The 11,160-nt window shown below is 55.5% G+C and overlaps 1 protein-coding gene across 1 annotated transcript in view; it reads right to left on the bottom strand.

The window, feature by feature from the left end:
• Window positions 1–1,472: 1,472 nt before the first annotated feature.
• Window positions 1,473–11,160, bottom strand: part of PCSK9 (proprotein convertase subtilisin/kexin type 9) — a 34,868-nt gene continuing 25,180 nt past the window's right edge. The window contains exons 6-12 of the mRNA XM_011973839.1: window positions 10,042–10,238; window positions 8,790–8,973; window positions 8,089–8,262; window positions 7,651–7,799; window positions 6,653–6,830; window positions 4,779–4,960; window positions 1,473–2,932 (exon numbers count right to left, since the gene is read on the bottom strand). Of these exons, the coding sequence (XP_011829229.1) occupies window positions 2,717–2,932; window positions 4,779–4,960; window positions 6,653–6,830; window positions 7,651–7,799; window positions 8,089–8,262; window positions 8,790–8,973; window positions 10,042–10,238 (1,280 nt within the window). The 3' untranslated portion in view covers window positions 1,473–2,716. The remainder of the gene's footprint in view (window positions 2,933–4,778; window positions 4,961–6,652; window positions 6,831–7,650; window positions 7,800–8,088; window positions 8,263–8,789; window positions 8,974–10,041; window positions 10,239–11,160) is intronic.

Here is an 11,160-nt window from a genome sequence, read left to right as displayed (position 1 = left end):
TAAGAGTTGGAGTCTCGCCGCCATTCTTCATGTATCAGAACGAGGCCATAGTGGGCGGGGGAACACAAGCCTGTCCCTGGGGCTAAATGCTGTTATGGTTCCTCTTAGTGCTTTACACTAACAAAGGGGACTGTGGGTCCTCTGAGCCTTTTGCCGTTCTTCCCTCTGGAGAGGTTGACCATTTTAGGATTCGTCTGCAAAGCTTAGAGGAGGATGCTGAACTTAGGTTGATGTTCTCCATTCATCTCCACCAAAGCTTTCGGCTCTCCCAAGTGGTCCCCAGCATAGATCATGTCGCTGGTCACGCTGGGCTTCTTGCTAGATCCCACAGGTCTCAGTCTCATTTCTAGTGTCCAGCGTTGCTCACGTGGGTCCCCTTCCCTATTTGCTAGTCCAGATCTTCCTCTTCCTGCAAGCCACACCCCTTCCTCCCTGATCCCTGGTGACCACCTGCCAACCCTCTGCAAGAACCAAGTTGTTCCAACATCACAGAGCTGTCAAGGTGTGGATATCTAACCAGCTGACACTTGATCCTGGGGAGGGGAAGGAGAGAGAGTCTAGGCTTGCACAACAGGCCTAGGTTCCAAGGGGCAGAGATACACAGTTGGGGTGTTCAAGCCATTGCCATCTGTCAACTCTTGAATGCTTTTCATATATGACACTAAATGTCAGAAAATGTAATCTGGGAGGATTTTTGCCTGAGATTCCTTATGACTTGGGCTGTGTAGAGATACAACTTGCTTAAGACAGCTATGCTCACCAGCCTTAGAGTGGAGGGCCTGGAGGTCCTACGTTGAATGGGATCAGAGTGCACTCTGTAACCCAGGCTGCAGTGCAGTGATGCAATTACAGCTCACTGCACCCTCAGCCTCCCAGCTCAAGCAAGCCTCTCACATCAGCCTCCTGAGTATCTGGGACCACAGGCATGTGCTACCACACCTACCTAATTAAAAAAATTTTTTTTGTAGAGACGACGTTTGTGTTGCCCAGAGTCTTGAACTCCTACATGCAAGCCTCAGCCTCCCAAAGTACTGGGATTACAGGTGTGAGCCATTGCACCCGACCTGAGACTGTTCTGAATTTTAAATCATGAAAAATAGCCATGGACTTAGCACTGGCTCATTACAGAAGCATCTGGCACTGTAACTTATTCCATAAATACTCTGGGCCAGGCCCTGTGCCAGGAACTGGGGAGAAAAGAATGAAAAGGGCATTGGGAGGTTAGGACAACAGAGCATCTAGGATGTAGGGCATCCGTCACCAAGGAGGAGGCACTTTGACTGCCAGGGTCGTCCGGGGAGCTGCAGGAAGACATTCATTTCATTCCTAGGACAGGCACAGGGAATAAGTTCACATCACCAGTACTTACCCAATACTTGTACTCAAGATACAAGTACCTGGCTTACTCAACAAACTTACCCAGTTCCTAGTATAAACAAGGCATCACCCGAGGCAGTCAAGTCTATGCAAAAGTCAGGACAAAGTTTGTTTTTATTTTAAAAAGTCACTATATTAATAAAAATGCTACAAAACCCAGAATAAATATCTTCAAGTTACAAAAGCAAAACAGGTCTAGAAAAGCTGGCTGTAAAAAGGCAACAGAGAGGACAGACCCAAAAGATAAATGTCTGCTTGCTTGGGTGGGGCTGGTGCTCAAGGAGGGACAGTTGTCCCTCTCCTCCCACCATCCCTCAGAAGCATCTCCATCAGGCCACAGTGAATCAGGCCTAGATGATACGGGAAAAGTTCCGTGCCTGCAGGCATCGTTCCACCATCACTCACTGAGCTTCCTGGTCTGTGTTCCCCTTCCCAGCCTCACTGTTACCTGCGGGGTAAAGTAAGAAGAGGCTTGGCTTCAGAGGCAGCCCAATCTGGGTTTCTGGCTCAGTTCCTGCTGTGTGAGCTTGGCAGGCATGCCTCCTCTGGTTCCAGGTTGCTTCCCCTGTAAAGCAGGGATGCAAATGTGTAGTCTGCTGGGTAGTGCAGCAGGTTGGCTGAGACGGTGCGTGCACCATTGCACACTGCAGAGTCAGTCCTAGGTGACGGCTCCCTGCAGGCCACCCTTGGGTGTTGTTAGCACAACCTGGCATAGAGCAGAGTAAAGGTCGCTCAGGAAACCAAGGCACAGCCCATGACCACCAGGGACGCGTTGATCACCAGCCTCTGGCTAGATGCCATCCAGAAAGCTGAGCCTCCACTAATCAAGGGAGCCCCAAGGGGCTTCCCCACAGTGAGCTGGAGATGAGGGCCATCAGCATCTTTCACACTCGCCCCCTGATGATGCTTGTCCCTGCCGCCCCTACCACCTCCTCCCCTACCCATGGGAAGAATCCTGCCTCCTTGGTGGAGACGTGAGGACTGAATGCCTGGCACCGAACAAGAGCTCAATAAAAGCCGTTCTGCCCACAGATGTTGGCATGTTGGGAGCAGCTGGCAGCACCAAGCACAGCTCAACCTGTTTCAATGGTGAAATGCCCCACAGTGAGGGAGGGAGCTTCCTGGCACCTCCACCAGGGGAGGGGGCATCCAGAGTGAGTGAGTTCTGGGCAAGGAGCCTGCCCCACTCAAGGGCCAGGCCAGCAGCTCCAGGAAGGTGGAAGCATCCCCGTCCCCTCGGGCTAGGCCATGGAGGGCTGAGGGAGGGACAAGTTGGAACCATTTTAAAGCTCAGCCCCGGCCCCTGACCCTACCCAGGCACCATCCTGGGATGGGGCTGTCACTGGAGCTCCTGGGAGGCCTGCACCAGGTGCCGGCTCCGGCAGCAGATGGCAACGGCTGCCACGGCTTCTTCGCTGGTGCTGCCTGTGGTGCTGACGTCCCGGCTCCTGACCACACACGTGTTGTCTACGGCGTAGGCCCCCAGGACATGGGAGGTCCCAGGGAGGGCACTGCAGCCGGTCAGGGTCCAGCCGTCCTCACAGGCCACGATCACCTGCCAGAGCCGAGGAGAAGAAAGCACAGTCCAGCATGGCCCGGGACCCCCACCTACACTTCATTTCTCCCTCCAACATCCCGCTGTGAGGCCAAGGGGCAGATAGCCCTCCCTGGCTCAGAGCCCATTTGAGACACAAACACATATCTCCCACCCCGCACCTCCCGCCCCGGCGGTTCTGCACCATCGCTGACCAAACACGTGAGCTCCTGCTTCATGCCTGGTTTGAGGGGCACGGGGACAGACAGATGCCTACCATGCCAATGCCAAACTCATCTTCCTTCTGAAACTGACGGCCCCACAGCCTGCCCCATCCCACTTAATGGCAACTCCATCTGTCCAGGGTCCCAAGCCTTGGTGCCGTCCTCCCCTTCTCCCACCCATGTCCACCCACCAGGCCTGCAGGCTCCCTTCAGACTCCAGCCTGAGCCCCGCCCCAACGCCTGGACCCTCCACTGCCTCCCTCCAGTCTCCCTGCTTCTGCCCAAGGCCCTTGTCATCTCTTCTCAGCTCAGCAGCTAGGCCACAGTGAGAGGTTCAGATCCAGGCCAGATCACACTCCCCCTAGGCTGGACCTCTGTGTGGCCCCAGCTGACTCCTGACTGTGGCCCTCGGGTCTCACCTGACTTGGCCCTGTCCCCTCTGAGGCATCCCCCACCTCGTAACTACTCCCACCTCTGGTTTCCTGGTACTCCCGGGCGCATCCCCACCCCGGGGCCTTTGCTCTGCCTGGAACACATTCCCTGCCTGATGGCCCATTTCCTTCACCTTCTCAGCAAGACCTCTCCTGACTTCTCCCCCACCCCATTCCCTTCCTTGCTATAGTTTTCTCCATCGCATCTTTTCAGTACTCTGTAATTTACTGGTTTGTTTTCTGTCCTCCCCCACTAAAATAGATGCTCCAGGAGGGAGAACATGTCTGTCCAGGCTGTATCCCTCCCCAGTGCCAGGAAGAGCACCTGGAACCTCGCAGCCCTCAGTGCACCCAGGGAAAGTGGATCCAAGAACAACACTGTCTTTTGCTATGGAGGAATGCACCATCCAGACCAGAATCAACACAGACTTGCATTTTAAAACCGAGTCTGAGTTCATTTAAGAGTGGACTCCTTAGGGCTGCCTTTTAAGAAGCTCCCACTGGCTTTTAAAAAGGAGAGTTCCAGAGCAACTGTTGGTCATGTCCACACCCAGGTTTCTAGAAGGCCTGGCTCTCACATTCCAGGGCTTGGCACGTGCCTCGCTAATCTCGGCAGGGCCTTTTCTTGCCTTGCTGGTCATGCTAACAACCTTCGGCATGCAGCTCAGGCACCCCCTCTGGGTCATGGCTGAGTGAGCTCTGTGTCCTCACAGCCCAGTGCTGCTCCTGACCCTGAGAACGTCCCAGCAGGTTTGTTAAATAGATCAGAGAGGCCAGGTGCAGTGGCTCATGCCTGTAATCCCAACATTTGGGGAGGCTGAGGCCAGAGGATCGCTTGAGCCCAGGAATTTGAGACCAGCCTGGACAACATAGCAAGACCCCATCTTAGAAAAAAATAGATCAATCAATAAATGCATGCATATTGTATTTCTTTATGGCAAATTTATGCACATTCTACACCAAGTGGATTGGGGTACTCAGGCAACAAACCTTACTGATCTGGACAAAAGCAAAAACAGACCTAGCCACACACAGATACATACACACACTGTCCACACAATGGCGGAAGCTGCCCACAGCATCTACCCGGCAAACCGCCACCCTGATGCATGGCAGTATGGTGGTGGCACAAACTGACCCACAAAAGCTGCACAGGAGAGACTCACGCCACCCCACGGCACCCCACCCACCCGTCCTCACAGGCCTCCTCACCTGCTCCTGAGGGGCCGGGATTCCATGCTCCTTGACTTTGCATTCCAGACCTGGGGCATGGCAGCAGGAGGCGTGGATGCTGGCCTCCCTGTGGCCCACACACTGGTTGGGCTGACCTCGTGGCCTCAGCACAGGCGGCTTGTGGGTGCCAAGGTCCTCCACCTCCCAGTGGGAGCTGCAGCCTGGGTCAGAGGAAGGCCAGCTCAGATAGTGAAATGCTGGAATGCTCTGTCTCCAGTGCCCATCCCCATCAGACCTTCTCTCTTTAAAGTGTGAGGCAGGAGCTAGGAAACCCAGAAACAACTCAAAGAAGATAAGAGATGCTGGCCTGAGCATCAGGACTCCTGTGTTCTCAACTCCACTCCTGACCAGCTGTGTGACCATGGGAGAGCCATTCAACCTGAGCCTTAGTTTCTCAGGGAAAACATCACCTCTCCACCCAGAGATGGAGACAGTGAAGCAGGCGCTCTATGGCCTGAGATGCTCAAACTTCCCCCAAACTCCCCATGCAGCCAGCAGGCAGAAGTTCAACGGTAAGCTGGGGTCTGTCTGGACCACCTGGGGATGCCCTCCATGGGCTTAGAAGTCAGACACACGCATTGGCTAAGAAACCGAAAATAGTTATTACTCAGCTACACTGAGGCTCTGTTTACTCATTTGTAAGATGGAAAGAGAAACTGCACCTACTCACAGGGACACTGTGAAGATGACACGTGTGAAGCCCCAGCATGGAGCCTGGCATGTGCTCTGAACATGGTAGGGTTGTGGTTACTAACATTCTCTATGTCCTAGATGCAAGGGCTCAGGGCAGTCACTCAGCATGTCCAGCCTGCAGTTCCCTTAGCTACAAAATGGGGCTCTTTGAGGTGTGCCTCATAGAGTGAGATTCCATGACTTCGAACTGACATGTGCCTGTGAGTTCATCAGCTGAGCATTTCCAAAGGGGAGTGTGATTAGAGCATGGCGGACTTCCCTCCAAGCCAGGATCCCCGGACCGGATGGAGCCTCTCCCCTGGACAAGGGCACCAGCCACCTGACTACGCTCATCTTTCCTGAACATCCATCCCACATGCCAGCCTGCTGTGCCCAGAGTTAGGTTCTCACCCTCACCTTCCTGTTCCCAAACCCTCAGTGGCTCCCCTGGACATGCTCAGACGAGAATCAACTCTGAGCCTCTTATTCCAGGCTGGAGCTCCACTGTCTTCCTAGACCTCTCACGCTCCACCCAACCAGAACAGCTCAGCCTTGGGGCGCCATCCCTTGATGCCCCAAGAGTCCCCATCTGTGACTTCCTGCTACCTGCCTGGACATGTTTTCGACACAGGGTAGCCTATCAATAGTTGCCTATACCAGAGACTGGATTTTAAAGCAACAGGTGACGACAATAATAGTAACGATAGCTAGAATCTATATTGTCCAAGCATTAAGCTAAGTGCTTAGCACCCATCATTTCCTCATACAGAGACGTTAAGTAACTTGCTCAGGTCACAGAGCTATCGAGTGGCAGAGTGAAATTCAAACCGAGGTCTGCCCCTCCTTTCAGCCCCAGCCGGGGTCCTCTCTCTGGAGCTGCCTCTCCTGAACTGCACCACCTTAGGCAAAGCACCTGCCATGCTCCAGGCCAGTGCCCTATCTCCTCGCAACACAATGAGGCAGGTGATACCTTTTTCCCTCTTATGGAGGAGGAAGCTGAGACGAGAAGTAAGGTCACCTGCCCAGGGTCAAAGGGCATGGAAGTGACAGAACCAGAGTATGGAATGGAAAGTCGGGTTCCAGTCTCATGGATCACACTCATGAGGACCAAGCCTCGCGGGCAGTGGGTGCATAAGGAGAAAGGGAACTCTCCTCACCCCAGGGCAGGCCCAGCCTCCTACCTGTGAGGACGTGGCCCTGCTGATGGCAGTGGACACGGGTCCCCATGCTGGCCCCAGCTGGTGGAGCTGTGTGGACGCTGCAGTTGACCTGGGGTAGCAGGCAGCACCTGGCAATGGCGTAGACACCCTCACCCCCAAAAGCATTGTGGGCCCGGCAGACCCGCTTGCCCCCTTGGGCCTGAGAGTCAAAGACAGAAATGGGAATCTGCTTTAGAATGGGCTTTGAAAACAGAGAAAGGGACTAGACAGGATCAACTCAAGCACCCTCGTCAGTGTCCCTACCAGGGGCCAGTCAGACCCTGCTCCTAGCCTTCTGGGGACAAGGAGCTCGCTCCTGCCCAAAGTAGACTGTTCTGCCAATGGGCAGCTCTGAATACTCAAAAGTTCTTCCAAACACAGAGTGGTTTCAAAATGGAGATACAGGGAAATCCAAGAGGCCAAAGCAAGGACCCAGCAGGCTCCACCCCACCCACTCTGCCTCCCACACAAGCATTAAGACACCATCTCCCAGGCCAGAAATGCCTGCCCCTCCTCACTCTCCTGACTGGGCACTGCCCTTCCACCAAAATGCTGCGACCAGATGGCATCTGTGCACTACCCTGTAGCATCAACATCAATTCCCCTTTTTTGCTGGTTTGAGATTTCTCAGCTCCCAGAACCATGGTGCACCTGAGTGAGAAGGGCCTAGAGATGGCTGAGTCCAGAGTAGCAGATCCCTGACCCTCACGCTGACACCCATCCAGCACCCATTGAAAATCTATCCAGCACTGTCCTGCAGCCTCTAGGAAATCCTTCTCACTGTGGCTCTCTCCAGCGGCCCCCAGCAGCGTGAGATGAGGAGTGCCCCACTCCTGCTCTGGCCAGCCCTGTAAGCTTACAGAAGAGCTGGAGTGTCGAGGATGGAGGGGCTTGCTGCGGGTCCCTCAGGGCCCAGCACTCACACACACACACACACACACACACACACACACACACACACACGAAGGAGGGGTAGCCACCTCGATGCGCTCGCCCCGCCGCTTCCCACTCCTGGAGAAACTGGAGCAGCTCAGCAGCTCCTCATCTGGGGCGCAGCGGGCTACGGCTGTGGCCATCCGTGTAGGCCCCGAGTGTGCTGACCACACAGTCCTGCAAAACAGCTGCCAACCTGCAAAAAGTGCCTGGGATGAGGAGGGGGTGCTGGGAGTGAGGGGACCTCCACAAAAATCTTTAGTTCATGGTAGGAGAGAGGAGGGCTTAAAGAACATACTCAACTGTCTCTATAAAAACATGTTATGAAAATATTGCAAAGCCCTTTCAGAGCCCCCTTCTCATTTAATCCTATTTAAGGTGGTGTCATCCTCCTTACACAGACAAGGGAGAGGGGAGAGACTGTCAAGGTCACACAGACCTCCCAAGCCCCAGCCTGGCCTCGCCCACCCTGCCATCCTGCTTACCTGCCCTGTGGGTGCTGGGGGGCAGGGCGGCCACCAGGTTGGGGGTCAGTACCCGCTGGTCCTCAGGGAACCAGGCCTCATTGATGACATCTTTGGCAGAGAAGTGGATCAGTCTCTGCCTCAACTCGGCCAGAGTGAGCTCCGGCTCGGCAGACAGCATCATGGCTGCAATGCCTGGTACAGGGGTGAATGGGGAAAGATGGTGATGGCCTGACCCTCCTGCCCCAGCAGGGGACTCCTGCCAGTGCACACACGCACACACACACACACACAAAAACACGTGCACACACAGAGACACCAAGCTCTCTTCTCGAAGGTAAGCCGCCTGCAGTCCCTCACACAGTGAGGTAAGACAGCCTTCCGTCACACCTCTAAGCCTTGGTCGTTGCTGTCTTATCGGCCAGGTGGACTCCTATTCATCCATCAAGCTCCAGATCAAATGTCCCTTGTCCAAGAAGCCTTCTCTGACCCTCGGGCTGGGCAGGTGCCTCCTCTGGGCTCCCTCTAATACAGCCCTAACCTCGTGTTCCCACTGTGCACTCGCCTCCCTCATCAGACTGAGTGTCCATGAAGGCACCATCAGGCCTGTCTCATCTCTGGTCCCCCTGCACAGAGCCTGGCACTGGAGGTCCTGGCACAGACCCTGACTGCCAAAGGGCTGTTAGCATCACAGTGGCCAAGGCAGTGGGGTGGTGACTTACCAGCCACGTGGGCAGCAGCCTGCGATGTCCCACTCCGTGACACAAAGCAGGTGCTGCAGTCGCTGGAGGCACCAATGATGTCCTCCCCTGGGGCAAAGAGGTCCACACAGCGGCCAAAGTTGGTCCCCAAAGTCCCCAGGGTCACCGGCTGGTCCTGGGCATTGGTGGCCCCAACTGTGATGACCTGGAAAGGTGAGGAGGTAGGTGGCAGAGAAAGGAGCCCAAGAGAGGGGTTGCAGAAGCAAACTGAGGCCTTGCCAGCTGGGCTGAACAACTGCTATACACCTGTTTGGGTCCCATTCAAATCTCCCCTCCTAAGGAAAATCTGACTCCCCAGGCAGAACTCTGGCACCCCTGCCCCGCCCTGGTGCTCCCCTCTGTCCCTACCATAGCCAGGCAGCATTCCCAATGCCCCTGTGGAGTTTACATTCTAGTGAGGGAGATAGGAAACTACTCGGTGTGTCAGGTGTCTCTAAGTGCCACGGGGGGAGACTGAGAGGGCAAGGCAGAGACGTGTTGGGCTTTGTTTGCTTGATGCCTTTAAATTCGGCTGCCAGGGAAGCCTCAGAGGCCAGGGAGGATCTAGGTTACCGCTGTCAGGTACGCATCTGCTCCACAATCCCCACCCACAACGCGCGCGCGCACACACACGGACTTGAAGTTCCAGACCTGAAGTGGAACAAGATTCTCTCCCCTAGATACCCGCAGTGTCCGGACACTGGAGGAGCGGTGGTCAGAGGGACGGTCACTGCCCCCCAGCTCCTCAGGGCCGAGGCCCCGTGTCTGTGCGCGGCCCTGCGGCGCACTCTCTGGATGTCCCTCGGGTGAGGTCTGAGCCCTCAACTGTTCCCATTCACATTAGCCTTGCTCAAGTGGTCAGTCATGCAGCGGCGGAGAGATCTGGATAATGGGGAGGCCCTAAGACTATTGGGCAGAGGACGCAGGGCCTGGGGAGGGAGATGGGGAGGGGGCGGCTACCAGGAGACCCTCAGGAGGGAGAGTGGCCACGACGGGGTGTGGGGGCGTGGCTACGTGGGCGCCGCTACGTGGGGGCGTGGCGGGGTCACTGCTGTTCAGACTCTGGGATGATGGAGGCTCGAGCCCATTCTTCCCCAGCCTCCTGCATGGCGGGGGTCTCTGACGACTCCTTCCAAAGCCAGAAGGGTTCAGCCTCCAGGAACGTGCTGCAAGAAGCCCCCGGGGCCCGCCTGGCCTTCGCCCCCCGTCTTGGGGCAGCAGCCTCAGCACCTACCTCGGGAGCCGAGGCTGGGGAGTAGAGGCAGGCATCGTCCCGGAAGTTGCCGGCAGCGGTGACCAGCACGACCCCAGCCCTCGCGAGGCGCTGGCAGGCGGCGTTGAAGACCCGGCTGTACCCACCCGCCAGGGGCAGCAGCACAACCAGTGGCCCCACGGGCTGGACCAGCTGGCTTTTCCGAATAAACTCCAGGCCTGGGAGGAACAAACCTAGGTCACCCCCTGGGGAGAACTGTTCCCCTTTCCCAGCCCCTCCCTTACAGGCACAGGGTGATGGTTAATTTTGGGGATCAACTTGGTGACCTGATGTTTGGTCAGAAGCCAGTGGAAATGCTGCTGCGAAAATATTTTCTAGATGTAACTAACATTTAAATCAGGAGACTGAGTAAGGCAGGTTACTCTCCATAACGTGGGTGGGCCTCATCTAATCAGTTGAAGGCCTGCAGAGAACACACTGAGGCCTCCCAGGGAAGAAGGAATTCTACTCCAGGCCTGCTGCCTTAGGACTTAATACTGCAACATCAAATTCTGCAGGAATTGCCTGGCCTGCCCTGTCGATTTCAGACTTGCCAGCCCCCACGGTCACATGAGCCTATTCCTTGAAACTCTTAATATATACATCCTACTGGCTCTGCTTCTCTGCGGAACCTTGACCAATAGAAACTGGAAGATATTAGCAATTACCTCAGCAATCAAACTAGCCAACCCCGGCCCTTCTGTGTGCCTGGCTCTAAGCGTCTGAATATATGAACTCAGGGGATCCTCACAATAATCTTATTATCCCTTTCCAGGAAACGGAGGCACCGAGAAGATGAGCCTCAGGGGAATGAGAAGGGTGCCCTGCCCCACCCAACTTCCCCCTGCCACTCTCTGAGGCCTGGCTCAGATGTCCCTCCACCGTGGCCACAAGTGTTGAACCCACACAAACTTGAACAGAGTCTTGGCTGCCCACTCACCAGCTGTGTGACCCCACTCTCTATGAAACAGGGACAGCTGCTCCCAGGATTGTCTGAAGAATTAAAAGACTCCACGCCCAGGACCCCCCATACCATAACTCCCCACCCTTGAGGGTGTGGTTCCCTCTGGCCTCAGTGGCACTACATCCCCCATTTTGGTG

The sequence above is a fragment of the Mandrillus leucophaeus genome, unplaced genomic scaffold (genome assembly GCF_000951045.1).
Source record: "Mandrillus leucophaeus isolate KB7577 unplaced genomic scaffold, Mleu.le_1.0 Scaffold14, whole genome shotgun sequence".
In the NCBI taxonomy this organism is placed as follows: domain Eukaryota; kingdom Metazoa; phylum Chordata; class Mammalia; order Primates; family Cercopithecidae; genus Mandrillus; species Mandrillus leucophaeus.
This window is presented reverse-complemented; position numbering and strand designations above follow the sequence as displayed.